Source organism: Hemitrygon akajei, chromosome 29 (assembly GCF_048418815.1).
Source record: "Hemitrygon akajei chromosome 29, sHemAka1.3, whole genome shotgun sequence".
In the NCBI taxonomy this organism is placed as follows: domain Eukaryota; kingdom Metazoa; phylum Chordata; class Chondrichthyes; order Myliobatiformes; family Dasyatidae; genus Hemitrygon; species Hemitrygon akajei.
In genome coordinates, this window is record NC_133152.1 from 22,904,101 (window position 1) to 22,920,691 (window position 16,591).

Consider the following 16,591-nt stretch of genomic DNA (forward strand, 5'->3'; position numbering starts at 1 on the left):
TCACCCAGGACATGCCCTCTTGTGATTGCTACCGTCAGGGAGGAGGTACAGAAGCCTGAAAGCACTCACTCAACGATTCAGGAACAGCTTCAGCCCCTCTATCCATCCAATTCCTAAATGGACACTGAACCCATGAACACCACCTCACTCTTTAAAAATATTATTTCAGTTTTTGCACTATCTTTAATGTCACTATTTAATAACATACATGTATATACTTAATGCAACTGACTTACTTTTCTTCCCTATATTATCATGTATTGCATTGTTCTGCTGCCACCAAGTTAACAAGTTTCACAACATAAGCCAGCGATATTAAACCTGACTCCGATTCTGAAGTTTCTGTACAGAATATGCAGACTTGGATGAATGATAGGGAAACATAAATGATGCAAGTTTATACACGCAACAACAGTTTCCACAAAAGCGTGTGTTTTTGCCTATTATGTATGAGTGCCAGTGTAACGTATGGGCCAATTCACACGGCATATGCCCACACCAACATGTTTCTGCATATGTTTTCATTGGTGCCTGAACATACAAATGTATATCAGTGTGCTCACTGAGGTTTACCCGAGCGTCTGTGAGAGCACTGATTATGGAAAGGAAATGGGAACAGACAACATTTGAGGAAAGCCATTTCTAGATCACAAAAACTAAAGAGAAATCTCAGAGATGCAAAGATAAATTAATCCTACGTTTTGGTTAGTAACCAAAAAACATTTTTCATAATATTTGAGTATTGTGGTGACGCAGCTAAATCCAAGAGTGCCCTTGTCTGATATGATCTCTTACACACCTTCCAGCACATGCACAGTTTCAGATTAGGAGTGGTGATCTGGCTCCTATTGAGGAAGCTAGCATTGTGGCTCTGATGACACGATCAGAAGCGGATATGACTCTGATCAAAATAACGTACTACTGAAGGACAGACACAAAATGCTGGAGGAACTCAGCAGCCAGGCAGCGTCTATGGAAAAGAGTAAACAGTCGACGTTTCGGGCTGAGACCCTTCATCAGGACTGGAAAAAGAAAGATGGAGTCAGAGTAAGAAGGTGGGAGAAGGGGAGGAAGGCGTACAAGATGGAAGGTGATAGGTGAAACTGGGAATGGGGGATGGGTGAAGTAAAGAGCTGAGGAAGTTGATTGGTGAAAGGGCAGGAGAAGGGGGAATCTGATAGGAGAGGGTAGAAGACCATGGAAGAAAGGGAAGGGGGAGGAGCACCAGAGGGAGGTGATAGGCAGGTGAAAGGAAAACGGGAATGGGAAATGGTGAAGGAGGGTGGGGGCAATGATCAGAAGTTCGAGAAATCGACGTTCATGCCATCATGTCAGAGGCTACCCAGACGGAATACTGCTCCTCCAACCTGAGTGTGGCCTCATTGCGACAGTAGACGAGGCCATGTACAGACATGTTGGAATGGGACTGGGAAGTAGAATTGAAATGGATGGCCACCAGGAAATCCTGCTTTTTCCAAATTGGCCTGGCATTTAGATCGATTAAACTTCACTCTCAGTTTAGGCTGACAGGCCTTGAATCTGTCTCTCCTCCACTCTGACTTTGCCTCAACCGTGCCCCAACTTTGCCTCGCACCCGCACACTTTGACCCTCAACTCAGCCTTGCCTTCGTTCGCCTCTCCATTATTTGCAGCGATCGTTTACCATAAATGTTACCAGAGGAAGTGTTATTAATAAAGTATTTAGTTGTATTCTTTGTTTTGTTTGCCGCCAATAAGTAGCCACTGGGCTTCACCAGCGCCATCTTGAACCAGGAACCAGAAGCTATCGCTGAGATGGATGACGGGAAAGCCACCATTTATAGGTACCCTTCCAAATTGCAGAGTCCATCTGGATTTGAAAATAATTTGCTCTTCTAGCATTACTGCTAGGTCCAAATCCAGAAACACCATTCAACAGAAAAATTGCATGAGGTTTACAAGGTGACTCACTACCTCTTTTCTCAGGAGTTAGTGACAGGCAATAAATGCAGACCTTACGAACTATACCCACATCTTGTAAAACAAATAACAAATGTGTTCTTCGGTGTTTCAGTGATCCGGGGAATACGGACTGACATGTTGACTATTAATATATGTTAATACAAATGTGTCCTTGCTCGTCTGCACATATGTGACCATGCACTGTGTTATTAACATACAAGTGAAAGTGCGTGTGCTTATCCAAGTTTGTGTGTGGAATTTTGAAAAGAGATTTAACAGAGAAAAAAAACCGAGCGGATGGAGTGTACCTGGATTTCCCAAAAAAAATCCTGATAGGGTCTTATCAGCAGGAAATAGGAGCTCATGGAGTTCAGGAAAATAACTTGGATGAAAGATCTGGTAATATTCAGAAAATAAAGCAGGGATGAACGGATCATTGTCAAGTTGGCAAGCAGTAACTAGTCAAGTGTGCCACAGGAATTGGAACTGGAGCTATTTAATGACTTTGCTGAAAGGTAGTATTTTCAGATTGCCAGTGACATCCACAAATATCACATTCAGAGATACGTGGGATATAAATTGTGACGAGGATACAAAGAGTGCATTAAAGGCTATTGACAGGTTATTGAGCGGGCAAAAACATGGTGGATAGTATACAATACAGTCAAAGTACATTTTATTATATAAGTATGTATATGTTACCATATACTACCTTGAGATTCATTTTCTTGCAGGCATTTGCACGAAAAAGAAGAAATACAATGAAACTTGTGGAAAAACTACATAAACAAAGATTGACAAACAACCAATGTGCAAAAGAAGACAATTTGTGTCAATAAAAAAATGCTGAGAACATGAGGTGTAAAGAGTACCTCGAAAGTGAGTCTGTAGATTGTAGAATCAGTTCAGGGTTGTGGCGAGTGAAGTTAGCCACACCAGCTCAGGATGGTTGTAGGGTAATAACCGTTCCTGAATATAGCCTCATATTCCCCAATTAACCCATGTAAAAAGCAGAATATCAGTGAAGTGTTGTAAATGTTGGTGTACAGATAGATTTGACTATCCATCTAACAACAGACTAGGTTGGCATGCATTTGGGACAAATACTTAGGAATATTGGTCTTTAGTGCCAGGAAGATGAAGCACAAGGTTTAGGACACTTGTATCAGAATCAGGTTTAATATCACTGGCATACGTTGAGAAATGTGTTGACTTTGTGGCAGCAGTATAATACAACACATAAAAAACTGTATGTATATACTGTAAGATATATACATGTACAAAATAGTTAAATTAAATAATAGTGCAAAACAATAGGAAATAAAAAAAAGTAGTGAGGTAGTGTTCATGGGTTCAATGTGGGGGAGTTTAGGACCAGAGGGCACAGCCTCAGAATAGAGGAGATTCATTTAGAATTGAGATGAGGAGGAATTTCTTTTGCCACAGGCAGCTGTGGAGGCCAAGTCATTTGGTATATTTAAATCATAAGTTGATACGTTCTTGATTAGACAGAGCATCAAGAGTTATGGAGAGAAGGGAGGAGAATGAGGTTGAGAGGGGTAATAGATCAGCCATGATGCAATATTGGAGCAGATTCAATGGGCCAAATGGTCTTATGGTCTAAATAGAGGATTTGGAGATGGAATTAGAAACATACAAATATAGAAAACCTACAGCACAATACAGGCCCTTCGGCCCACAAAGCTGTGCCGAACATGTCCTTACCTTAGAAATTACTTAAGGTTATCCATAGCCCTTTATTTTCCTAAGCTCCATGTACCTGTCCAGGAGTCTCTTAAAAGACCCTATCATATCTGCCTCCACCACCGTCACCGGCAGCCCATTTCACGCACTCACCACTCTCTGTGTAAAAAAAACTTAGCCCTGACATTTCCTCTGTACCTGCTTCTAAGCACCTTAAAACTGTGCCCTCTCATGCTAGCCATTTCAGCCCTGGGAAAAAGCCTCTGACTATCCACATGATCAATGCCTCTCATCGTCCGTCGCTACAAGGACAACAGGCCGAGTTCACTCAACCTATTCTCATAAGGCATGCTCCCCGATCCAGGCAACGTCCTTGTAAATCTCCTCTGCACCCTTTCTATGGTTTCCACATCCTTCCTGTAGTGAGGCGACCAGAACTGAGCACAGTACTCCAAGTGGGGTCTGACCAGGGTCCTATATAGCTGCAACATTACCTCTCAGCTCTTAAACTCAATCCCACAATTGATGAAGACCAATGCCTTCTTGACCACAGAGTCAACCTGCGCAGCTGCTTTGAGCATCCTATGGACTCATACCCCAAGATCCCTCTGATCCTCCATGCTGCCAAGAGTCTTAACATTAATACTTTTTTCCGCCATCATATTTGACCTACCAAAATGAACCACTTCACACTTATCTGAGTTGAACTCCATCTGCCATTTCTCAGCCTATTTTTGCATCCTCTCAATGTCCCGCTGTAACTTCTGACAACCCTCCACACTATTCACAACACCCCCAAACTTTGTGTCATCAGCAAATTTACTAACCCATCCCTCCACTTCCTCATCTAGGTCATTTATAAAAATCACGAAGAGCAGGGGGTCCCAGAACAAATCCCTGAGGCACTCCACTGGTTACTGACGTCCATGTAAAATATGACCCGTCTACAACCACTCTTTGCTTTCTGTGGGCAAGCCAGTTCTGGATCCACAAAGCAATGTCCCCTTGGATCCCATGCCTCCTTACTTTCACAATAAGCCTTGCATGGAGTACTTCGTCAAATGCCTTTCTGAAATCCATATACACTACATCCACTGCTCTACTTTCATTAAAAAAAAGACATATCCTCAAAAAATTCAATCAGGCTCATAAGGCACGACCTGCCTTTGACAAAGCCATGCAGACTATTCCTAATCATCTTATTCCTCTCCAAATGTTCATAAATCCTGCCTCTCAGGATCTTCTCTATCAACTTACCAACCACTGAGATAAGACTCACTGGTTTATAATTTCCTGGGCTATCTCTACTCCCTTTCTTGAATAAGGGAACAACATCCGTATTGTGCTGTATGTTTTCTATGTTTCCAACTCTCCAATCCTGCAGAACTTCTCCCATCCCGATTGATGATGCAAAGATCATCACCAGAGGCTCAGCAATCTCCTCCCTGGGACTCATCTGGTCCTGGTGACTTATTCAACTTGATGCTTTCCAAAAGCTCCAGCACATCCACTTCCTTAATATCTACATGCTCAAGCTTTGTCACGAATTGTAAAGCTCTGAGCATTGGCTGGTGAATGCACACAGCTGCCAGTGGTGGAGTGGTTAAACTTCAGTGATAAAGAAAGGAGCCTGAATTAGAGGAATATGGAGATTGTACCGGTTATAGGGCAGGAGAAGATCACAGAGAGAGGAAGAGAATCTTAGGAATATCTATATATGTCAGATGGCACAACAGGGTTGGGTGACAGAAGTGCATGTAACATCTGAAATTAATGAAGACCAGAAGAGGGAGGTTGACAGAGAACTTAAACTAGAGGCTTGTGGGAGATAAGGGTGCTGAAAATTACACTGGAGAAGTAGTAATGGGGAACAAGGGAATGGCATAGGAACTAAGAGTGTATTTTGCTTAAGTTTACATTGTGGAAGACACCAGCAAAACGCCAGAACTTTGAGAGTGTCAGGAGGCAGAAGTGAGTGTAGTTGCTGTCACTAAAGAGAAGGTGCTTGGGAAACTGGGAAGTCTAAAGGCAGAGAAGTCACCAGAACCATTTGGATTACACCTCAGGGTTCTGGAAAAGGTATTGTGGAGGCATTAGTAGTGATCTTTCGAGAATCACTAGAGTCAGGAATGATTCCAGGTGACAGGGAAATCACAGACATAACCCCACTCTTTAAGAAGGGAGGGAGGCAAAAGACAGGAAATAATAGGCCTGACTTCTGTGGTTGGTAAGGTTTTAGAGTTCATTATTAAGGACGATGTTTCAGGATATTTCGAGCACGTGATAAAATAGGCTGAATCCGGCATGGTTTTCCTAAGGGGAAATCTTGCCTGACAAAACGTTCGGAATTCTTTGAGGATGTAACAGATAGGATAAACAAGGGAATATTAGTGGATGTTATTTACTTGGATTTTCAGAAGGCTCGTGACTAGGTGCTGCACATGAGGCTGCTTAATAAAACAGGAACCTCTGGTATTATGGGACATGTACTAGCATGGATAGAAGTTGAACTGACTGGCAGAAGGCAAAGGGATGGGAATAAAGGGGACCTTTTCTGGTTTCTGCTGGTGATTATTGATGTTCCCCAAGTGTCAGTGTTGGGTGTGCTACTTTTCACATTACATGTTAATGATCTGGATGAGGAAATTGATGGCTTTCCGGCCAAGTTGGCAAATGATACAAAGGTAGGCGAAGAAGCAGGTGGTGTTGAGGAAGCAGGGAGTCTGCAGAAGAATCTGCAGGAAGTCTGCAGAGAATGGACAAGGAAGTGGCAAATGGAATACATCATAGGGAAGTGTACGGTCGTGCATTTAGGTAATAGAAATAAAGGTGCTGACCATTTTCCAAATGGGGAGAGAATTCATAAACCAGAGTAGACAAGTTCAAGGACGGTATAACTCATGTTCTCGGTAGTATTTATTTACTTTTTGATATGCACTGTCTGTCTTCTTTTGGACATTGGTTGCTTATCAGTCTTTGATATATATACTTCTAAATTCTACTATATTTCTTAATTTTCCTGTAAATGCCAGCAAGAATGGACCAGATGTACAAATAGGTATTTTGGATGGACAGGGACTGATTAGGGATGGTCAGCATGGCTTTGTGCATGGTAGCTCTTGTCTAACCAATCTTACAGAGATCTTTGAGGAAGTTACCAGGAAAGTGGTTGAAGGCAAGGTGGTGGATGTTATCTAAATGGACTTTAGTAAGGCATTTGACCAGGTCCCACATGGGAGGCTGGTCAAGAAGGTTCAGTCACTTGGCATTCAAAATGCAGTAAACGGGGTTTGACATTGGCTTTGTGGGAGATGTGAGAATGGTAGGAGAGGCCTGTGACTAGTGGCATGCCACAGGGTTCAGTGCTGGGCCCTTTGTTGTTTGTCATCTATATCAATGACATTGTTAATTGTATCAGCAACTTTGCAAATGACACCAAGATTGGGGGTATAGTGGACAGTGAGGAAGGCTATCATCCCTTGCAAAGGTCTCTGCATCAGCTGTAAAACTGGGTTGAAAAATGGCAGATGGAATTTAATGCAGACAAGTGTGAGTTTTGGACTTCAGTAGGACAACCAGCATAAGTCTTACGCAGTGAACAGTAGAGCACTGAGGAGTGTGGTAGAACAATGGGATTTGGGAATAGAGGTCCATACTTCTTTGAAAGTGGCACCACGGGTAGATAGGGTGGTAGAGAGAGCTTTTGGCACATTGGCCTTCATAAGTCAATGAACTGAATGCAGGAGATGGAATATTATGTTGAAGCTGTATAAGACATTGGTGAGACCTAACTTGTGTGCAGTTTTGGTCACCTACCTACAGGAAACCTGTAAACAAGGTTGAAAGAGTACAGAGGAAACTTACAAGGATGTTGCCGGGTGTGGAGGATCTGAGTTATAAGGAATATTGAATAGATTAGGATGGTATCCTTTAGAACATGGTAGACTGAGAGGAGATTTGATAGAAGTACAGGGGTCCCCCCACTTTACAAAGGTAGAGTGTTCCTATGAAACCTTTCTTAAGCCGAAATGGCGTAAAGTGAAGAACCATTAACTTATATGGGAAAAATTTTCGTAAAAGTGAAAATCCTCTTTGTAATGCGAAAACAGGTTACTAATGTAGGTCTTTTGTAAAAGCGAAGTGGCGTAAAGCGAACATTCGTAAAGCAGGGGACGCCTGTATACAAAGTTATGAGGGGTACAGATAGGGTAAATGCAAGTGGCTTTTTCCACTGAGGTTGAGTAGGACTACAACCAGAGGTCATGGGTTAAGGGTGAAAGGTGAGAAGTTTAAGGGGAACATGAGGGGAAACCTCTTCACTCAGAGGGTTGTGAGAGTGTGGAACGAGCTACCAGCACAAGTGGTGCATGCGAGCTCCATTTCAATGTTTAAGGGAATAGGATAGGTACATGGATAGTAGGGATGTGGTCGTAGTGCAGGCCAATGGGAGTAGGCAATTTAAATTGTTTCAGCATGGCCTAGATGGGATGAAGAGCCTCTTTCAGTGCTGTACTTTATGACTACAAGAAAATTAATCTCAAGGCAGTACATATATGGTGGCATATGCTCAGCAGCTAGCTCCTGTATCTAATAAAGTGTACGTTCATGGTCTTCTCACTGGAGACTGTTGTGCATGAAAATCCCAGGAGATCAGCAGTTTCTGAGATACTCAAACCACCCCATCTGGCACCAACAATCATTCCACAGTCAGTCACTTAGGTCACATTTCTTCCCCATCCTGATGTTTGGTCTGAACAACAACTGAACCTCTTGACCATGTCGGCGTGCTTTATGTATTGAGCTACTGCCCTACAATTAGCTACTTAGATATCTGCATTAACAAGCAGGTGTACCGGTGTACCTAATAAAGTGGCCACTGAGTGTACATGTCCTTTGATAATAAATTTACTTTGAATTTTACAGGTTGAATTAGAGGTAAGTAAGGTAAATGTAATGTGAGCATTCATTTGGAGAATAGTAGAGCATAAAAACAAGGACAATGAGGCCACCCTCAGGGTGGAGTGGCAAAACCTTATATTCTGTCTGGGGAACCTCCAACCTGACAACATGTCGATTTCTCCTTCCGGTAAAAACAAATTTCTCCCTCTCTCCTCTTCTCTATTCCCCACTTTGGTCTCTTACCTCTTCTCACCTACTTATCACCTCCCCCTAGTCCCGCTCCTTCTTCCCTTTCTCCCATCCTCTCCTATCAGATTCCTTCATCTCCAGACCTTTACCTTTTCCACCAACCCGACTTCACCCATCACCTTCCAGCTATCCTTCTTCCCCTTCCCCCACCTTTTTTATTCTGCCATCTTCCCCCCTCCTTTCTGGTCCTGAAGAAGGGTCTCAACCTGAAACATCATTTCCATGGATGCTGCCTGACCTGCTGAGTTCCTCCAGCATTTTGTGTGTGCTGCTAAGGATGTAACACTGAAGCTTTATAATGCACTGGTCAGACCACCTTTGGAGTACTGAGTTAAAGTATGCTGAGCGTTTGATAGCTCCGGGCCTGCACTTACAGATGGCCAATTCTGATACGAACAGAGGAGGTGAGTTACCTGAAGTTACTGAGTTCAACATACAATCTAGAAGACTGCAAAGTGACTTCACAGCAAATGGGATGCTACTCCTCAGGGCTTACACTGAGCCTTGCAGTAACAGTGCAAGAAGGTCCTAGACGAATAGATCAGAGTCAGAGTGAATGGTGAATTACAGTAACAGGCAGCCAAAAGCATGAGGACCCCTGCAGACTGAAAGGAGGTTTCTACAAAGCATTCACCCAATCTGCACTTGGTTTCTCCACTGCAGAGGAAACTACAATGTGAGCGGCAAATGCAATGTTGTTTTAAAAGTCCCTAAGATGTAGGAGCAGATTTGGACAATTTGGTCCATCGAGTTCTCCCCACCATTTTATCATGGCTGATCTGTTTCCCCTCACAGCCCCAGTCTCCTGCCTTCTCCCTGTACCCTAACCAATCAAGAATCTATCAACCTCTGCCTTAAATATACCCAGTGACTTGGCTTCGGCAGTCCCCTGTGGCAACAAATTCCACAGATTCACCACTCTTTGGCTAAAGAATTTCCTCATCAATCTAAAAGGGCATCCTTCTGTTCTGAGGCTGCATCTCCTGGTCTAGTTTACGCTTTTATTTCTCCTTCCAAAGTACACTTCCCGAAACTGTATTCCACCTGCCGCTTCTTTATGAAGCGCCATTGTTCAGCCCGCAGAGGCAAACCTGAGCTGCTGGCCGCCTTTCACTTTAATTCTCCACCTGACTTCTCTGTCTGTGCTTTCCTGCACTGGTACAACATGGCCCAAGGCAACATCAATAAACAGCACCTCGTCTTCCACCTAAGCGAAGGCAGCCTCTCAGTCTCAACGTCAAATCCTGCATCTTGAGGTAACTCTCTTGCTTCATATCATTACCAGCCCTTTCTGATGAAGGCTGTCTTAACTTTAACAGTCACTCTCTCTTCACTTGATACTGCGTCGTCTGCTGGGCATTTCCTGCATCTCACAGCCTCGTTTGCTTGCTTTCCTCAGATCCAGCAGATGGTTGCAACAGCTCATTACCATGGCAACCCCAGCTTCAATCTGTCAGATGTTCCCTTTCTCCTACCATCCCTCCTTCCCTCATCTTTTCTGCAACTTAAAACGTATTTTCTGTCTCTCCCAGTTCCTGAAGGGGGACTTTGGTCCTGAAACATTAACTCTGTTTCCCTTTTCACAGATGCTGCCTGTCTGTGAGCAATTTTCCATTGTTATTGCAGATCTACAATTTTGAATTCCTCCAATAAGGAAAACAATCCGGTTTGATCCGGGGAATGCGTTGCTCAGGAAGTGACCTTTCAACCTGGATTCTGAACCATACTGGGAAGACAATGAAAAGGACGTGTAGCTTTATGAAAAGTAAACCAATGGCAGGAATAGTAAGAGGGAAGAAAGTAGAAAAAGATGGGTTATTTACTTGCAATTTTTTCCTGGTCCGAACTTTGCGAGGGTCGTCTCTGCTTGAAACTCGCCTCACCCCTCTCCACCTCGGCCAAGAGTGTGTTGAGGGCAAAGTCACTCTTGGAGGCACCGCTGAAGCTACTGTCTACGGGCAAGCGGTGGTGCGGCCAGCTATCAGCCTTGCCCACGATCTGCCGGCCGGACAGGGGGCAGCCTGCCAGAGTCGGCGTGACAACGGTATTGTTCTGGCCCGCATCATCCAGCGTCCAGCTGTCTGCAGCCCCTTGGCGTCCATTGAGTCGAAGCTGAGCCTCAGCCACGGTCTCGCAGTTATCGAGGGGCAAGGCAGGCTGTCTGGAGAGGACTTGCTTGGGTCTCATTCCTTGCTCTCTGCACAGGCGGGCACTTGGGTTTCTACGTTCCTGCTCGTCCTTCTCTTTCCCTTCCTCGCCACTCCTCCGTTTACCATTCAGCATCAGCTCTGTCAGCTCGCTGAAGGAAGCACTCCCCTCTTGGCAAACAGCAACGTGATTCTTCAAACAGGGTGTGTCCATCAGGCTGTCCTTGAGGGTCTCCATCTCCTCGCCATTGGAAATGTGCATCTCTGCAGGACGTCAATGAGAAAGTCCATTCAGAACCAGCAGAAAGACAGACACCTCACCATAAACCAACAGCTTCAGAGGGAAAGTACTTACCGTGTATTGTCCCGTATGGAGACTAAGGGTCCCAGGACAGAGCTATCACACAGGGCAATACAACTCAGTTCAGCTCCTACCGGTTGTGGGCCAAGAGAAAGAATACACCACCTCCCTCCCTCTTCTCCAGCATCTCCCCAAACCAGTACCACCATCCCCCCCCCCCCCCCCCCATCTGATCATTCTCCGTGGATCTGCATCAGAAACTGCACTCGAGTGGACAGCAAAGATGGTCGTACTGAGGTGATATAATAGGCTGGACTCACTCAACCAGCAATGACCTCCATCACACAGATCCAATGGCAATAATGGAAGTCGTGGGACGGCACGGTAGCATAGTGGTCAGCACCAGGCTTCACAGTACCAGCGACCCGGGTTCAATTCCCGCCGCTGCCTGTAAGGAGCTTGTACGTTCTCCCCGTGACTGTGTGGGTTTCCTCCAGGTGTTCCTGTTTCCTCCCACAGTCCAAAGACCTACCAGTTGCTAGGTTAATAGCACATTGTAAATTGTCCCATAATTAGGCTAGGGTTAAATTAGGGGTTGCCTGGTGTCATAGCTCGAAGTGCTGGAAGGGTCTATTCCACACTGTATCTCAATTTAAAAAAAAGACATTAAAAACAGGAAGTATCCAATTACTATTATAAATATATTCATCAGAAAGGGACTACACTCTATTTAAGTTGAATAGAAATGAACAGTTACTTTGCTTTAACTGTTTCAAATCAAAAGGACATTTTTCTACAGTAAATCAGCCTGCATTTCCCATAATCAGCCACCTCATTCAACTCACAAAATGCTAGAAGAACTCAGAGGGTCAGGCAGCATCTATGGAGGGAAAGGGACTGTCAGCATTTTGGGTCAAAACCCTTCATCTAGATTGGGTCAATGCTTTGCATTAAAAACAATGTTGAGCACTTCTTCCATTGCATCTGCCTCTGTGTCTATTTCTTCAGCAAGGATTCAACACCCCCACCACTGATGACCCCTTCCCCTCCCTCAATCACCTTCCTCCTCCTCTGGCCTATTGCCCTCGCACGATCTTTTCATTTCTAACTGTGGCAACGCCTGCTCTTGCGACTTGTATCACCGTACTCAACTCTCCGGTACAGTCTAACATTGAGATAATTACACATGCTTCAAAGTTACTGCTCTTTCCCATTACTCACATCACATCCTTACCTTTCGCAAAGTAACATGCCTGCAGGCACTGCAGGGTCACGTTACCAAATTCAATCCAATATGTCACATTCGATGATTTTAATTAAAGCAGAAATGCTGCGTATACGGCATCTGCGGAGTCAAAAATAAAGTTATTATTACAGGTCAATAATCTATCTGATGAAAGATGATTGACCTGAAATATTAACTCTATTTCTCCACAATCACTGCCTGAGCCAATAAAACAGAGAAAATGAAACTGCTGGGAATGCTCTATTGCTAGCCAACATCGACTCGATGGGCTGAACAGTCATCATGGTAAATATGCAGAAGAAGGTAAAGAAAGTCTGAATTAGATATGCCAGAGGTTCTGGAAGGCAATGGAGCTAAAAGAAACAAAGAAACGTTGCAGAATGAAACCATAGAGTGAAGTGAGTTTTAACATTCTGCTTAACAGAAAAGCAAAGGAGACAGACACGAGAGGTGAAGGATTTGATCCAGATTCTGACTCGGGCAGTCAGGGTTTGGCCAGAAGCTGATCAGGAGAGCTTGGACTCATTGGTGACTAACGATTTCAGCACCAAATTAGCTAAGATAGAAACGGAAGCAGGCAGCTTTATAATGGCAGAAATAAATGTTCTTTGCAGTGGAGAGAATGTGGAGTCTGGAAGTGAACTTGGCAAGCATCAGCATTAGACAGCAGCGGAGGAGAGAGATGAACCAGTGATTGGGCAGCAGGAAATGCAATGGGTATGGAAATCTATGCAAATAATTAACTTGAAAAGATTTTGTGCATTCAAGTACAGCGCTTTGTTCTAACCGTGTCCTTTCTTATCAGATTTATGCATAATTTATGCTTTTCTTGTGAATCACTGCACCTACAGGTACTATTGCAGATGGCAATAAACTTGACGTTGATGTCAGAGAAGTGGAGTAATAAAAGTAAGCCTCTCGAGGAGCAGAGTTATTGATAACACAGAACTGGGAGGCGAGTGTGGAACCTGTCAGTATGCTGCTACGGAGTGCGTGAATGTAATTGAAGATAAAGGGATCAAGTATGGATCGTTGAAAGGCTCCAGAGGTAACCAATCACTTGCTTATGGTGGTCTGTTAATGTGAGTCAGTTGGGGTCATCTACTGTATCCGGTGCTCCTGGTGTGGCCTCCTGTAATTCGGTGAGACCTGATGTAGACTGGGAGACAGATTTGCTGAATGCTCCAACCACCAGAAAAAGCGGGATCTCCCGGTGGCCACCCATTTTAATTCCACTTCCTATTCCCATTCCGACATGTCAGTGCATGGCCTCCTCTACTGTCGTGATGAGACCACACTCAGGTTGGAGGAGCAACTCCTTATATTCTGCCTGGGTAGCCTCCAACCTGATGGCATGAACATCAATTTATCGCACTTTGGGTAAAGCCTCCCCCTCACCATTTCCCACTCTCACCTATCTCCTTATGTGCCTAACACCTCCCTTTTTTTGCTCCTCCCCCTCTTCTTTCTTGCATGGCCTTCTGTCCTCTCCTATCAGATTCCCCGTTTCCAACCCTGGATCTCATTCACCGATCAATTTCCCAGCTCTTTACTTCACCCCTCCAGCTCCCGGTATCTCCTATCACCTGTGTTTCTTCCTCCCCTGCCCCCCAGCTTCTTACTCTGACTCCTCATCCTTTTCCTCTCCGGTCCTGATGAACGGCCTCGGCCTGAAATGTCAACTATACTGTTTTCCATAGATGCTGCCTGGCCTGCTGAGTTCCTCCAGTATTTTTGTGTATGTTATGGTGGTTTCCTGGCCATGTCTGGATAGAAGGAGTACAAGCAGAGAATGGGGTCCCAGCGGCTGGAGAGCACAGGACAGGAATTCCAATGAGGCTGATCAAATATCAGCCAGCATGCACAGGTCAAGAAGAATGGTTCAATATGTCACAGCCTTTCCGGATGTCATTTATGAGTTTGATAAAGATCTTTTAGCAATGTGGCTCAAAGCAGAAAGTAGGTGTTCAGACATGGAGTGTCAGGAATGATGGGCAGGAATTTAGGATTTGATAACCTGTTAAAAAGTTCAGAAGGAAAAGTTACTTTGGAGAAGGAGCAAGAAGAAGGGAAGCACGAGTTGGAACCTTTTAGAGGGGCTGTATAAGATTAGTACAGCAACTAAAGAGAAGATGGAGTATATATATTTTCAGTCCACAATGATCTAGCACTATTATGAAAGAGAACAACAAAACCCAACTGGGCTTCACGTGGCCCAGCCAGATACAAATGAATAGACCTTTATGTTTGACTCCTCTGCCCAGGTGTCGTCCTGGAAGGTTGTAGAGTTGTTGGTGAATGTGGGGGATAGTGAGGTACGAGGTTTGTAGGGATTTAAAAGCAAGGGTCCAAATCTGTAAATTCTAGTACTGGTGGAGTCGGCTGACAAGCACTAGGCTGATGGTGAATGATCAGACCAGGATGCTGGGGATCAGAGTTTTAGATGGACTCAGTCCTATGGGGGGTGGAAAGGGGTAAGACCATCAAGAGGGCAACGATGTGATTGAGCTTAGAGGTAACAAAATGTACTGGCTCTTGGTCAACACTGTCCCGCACAATCAAGCACCCCTTACGCTGCCTCTCACGACTTCATGTACACTTGAGATTCTCAGTCTGTTTACACGCTCCCGTGTAACACCACCCAGCTCCAGCACGACTCAACTCAACACAACTCGATCCCTTTGCTGTCCGGAGTTGACGTTCCTCGTCATTTTCCCATAAATACTGTAAACCCGACCTCTTCTAAACTCGCATCCCTGTCTCCTGGCTCCCATTCTTAGCTGTCCTGACTCTTAATCCAAAGTCCATGTTCTGACATCCTCACCCTGCTTTTGAATCCTGCTGCAACTCAGTGCCTCTGTATTTTCCTCCAGCTTTCTAACCCTTCGGAACCCCTGCACTCAGTCAATTCTGCCACTGTGTACACCTCCTGTTTTAATCAACCCACCACCAGCAGCCAAGCTTACAGCCATCTGGCCTCTTACTCCTGGAGTTCCTCCAAGCCCACCTGTTCAGTGAATCGAAAATGACAACGAGCCTGCCCTTTGAGTAGGTGTTGCCTCCAATGCCTCTGAATCACTCTTTGGTATTTTTTGATATCACTGCTGGTTGGTAAGACTCTGCAGGAATTGCCTGAGTTCTTTGACCTTGGCTGGAAAGTCGCAGAAGGGATGATGATAGTTTGAGTCTTTATTATCTAATTAGAAATAGAACACAGTAAAGCGCCTTCCGGCCCAGGAGCCTGCGCTGCACGGGACTAATTAACCCTCTAACCCGTACGAATTTGGAATGTGAGAGGAAACCCAATGGAAACCCACACAGTGATGGGCAGAACATACTGTCCTCAGTATGTGACAGAGATGGGAATCGAACTTAGATTGCTGACACTGTAAGAGTGTTACGCTAATTGCTCGACTACTGTTCTGCCCCAAGTGTTATGAATCTAGCATTTCTGATTGCGCCCAACAGATACAAATACACAAGAAAGCAAAGCGAATGCATTTTAATGCTTCTGGCCTGTGTCACCATTCAGTGAGATCATAGCTAATCTTTTTTTTTAAACTGAGTGCTACTTTCCTGATTCCATTAACACCAAAAAACAATCTATTGATCTATCTTGAATATAGTCATTGAAGGAGCTACCATAACCGCAGAGGCATTAAGAATTCTGAAGTTTCACTACTATCTTTGAGAAGGCAATTCTCATTTCAGCCCCGAGTTGTCAGCATGAGCTTGTGATTCTTGGTTATACACACCCCACCCATGGAAAACATCACCTTAAATCTACCTTGCCAAGCCCAAAAATTAGTTTGTATGCTTCTCAGAGATCACGTCTCATTCCTTGAGGCATGGGAACAGCCACTTTGGCCCAATTAGTCCATACTTACCCAATTGCCTAACTGAGCTAGTTCTATTTGCCTGAATTTGGCCCATAACCCTCTAAACCAGGGGTTCCCAACTTGCTTTACGCTGTGGACTCCTACTAAGGAGTCCACTGACCCCAGGTTGGGAACCCCTGCTCTGTGTACCTGTCCAAATGTCTTTTAAACAATATATTTGTACCTGCCTCTACCCACCTTGTTCCACATATCCACAGCCCTCAAA

At 44.4% G+C, this 16,591-nt stretch overlaps 1 protein-coding gene across 3 annotated transcripts in view; it reads right to left on the reverse strand.

Annotated features, from left to right (window-relative positions):
- arhgef19 (Rho guanine nucleotide exchange factor (GEF) 19) overlaps window positions 1–16,591 on the reverse strand; it is a 120,547-nt gene that overhangs the window by 57,335 nt on the left and 46,621 nt on the right. For 2 of the 3 annotated variants that reach the window (XM_073031858.1, XM_073031856.1), the window contains exon 2: window positions 10,617–11,204. The exons of the other annotated variant lie outside the window; for it this stretch is intronic. In XM_073031858.1, the coding sequence (XP_072887959.1) occupies window positions 10,617–11,204 (588 nt within the window). The remainder of the gene's footprint in view (window positions 1–10,616; window positions 11,205–16,591) is intronic. 3 annotated transcript variants of the gene reach the window in all.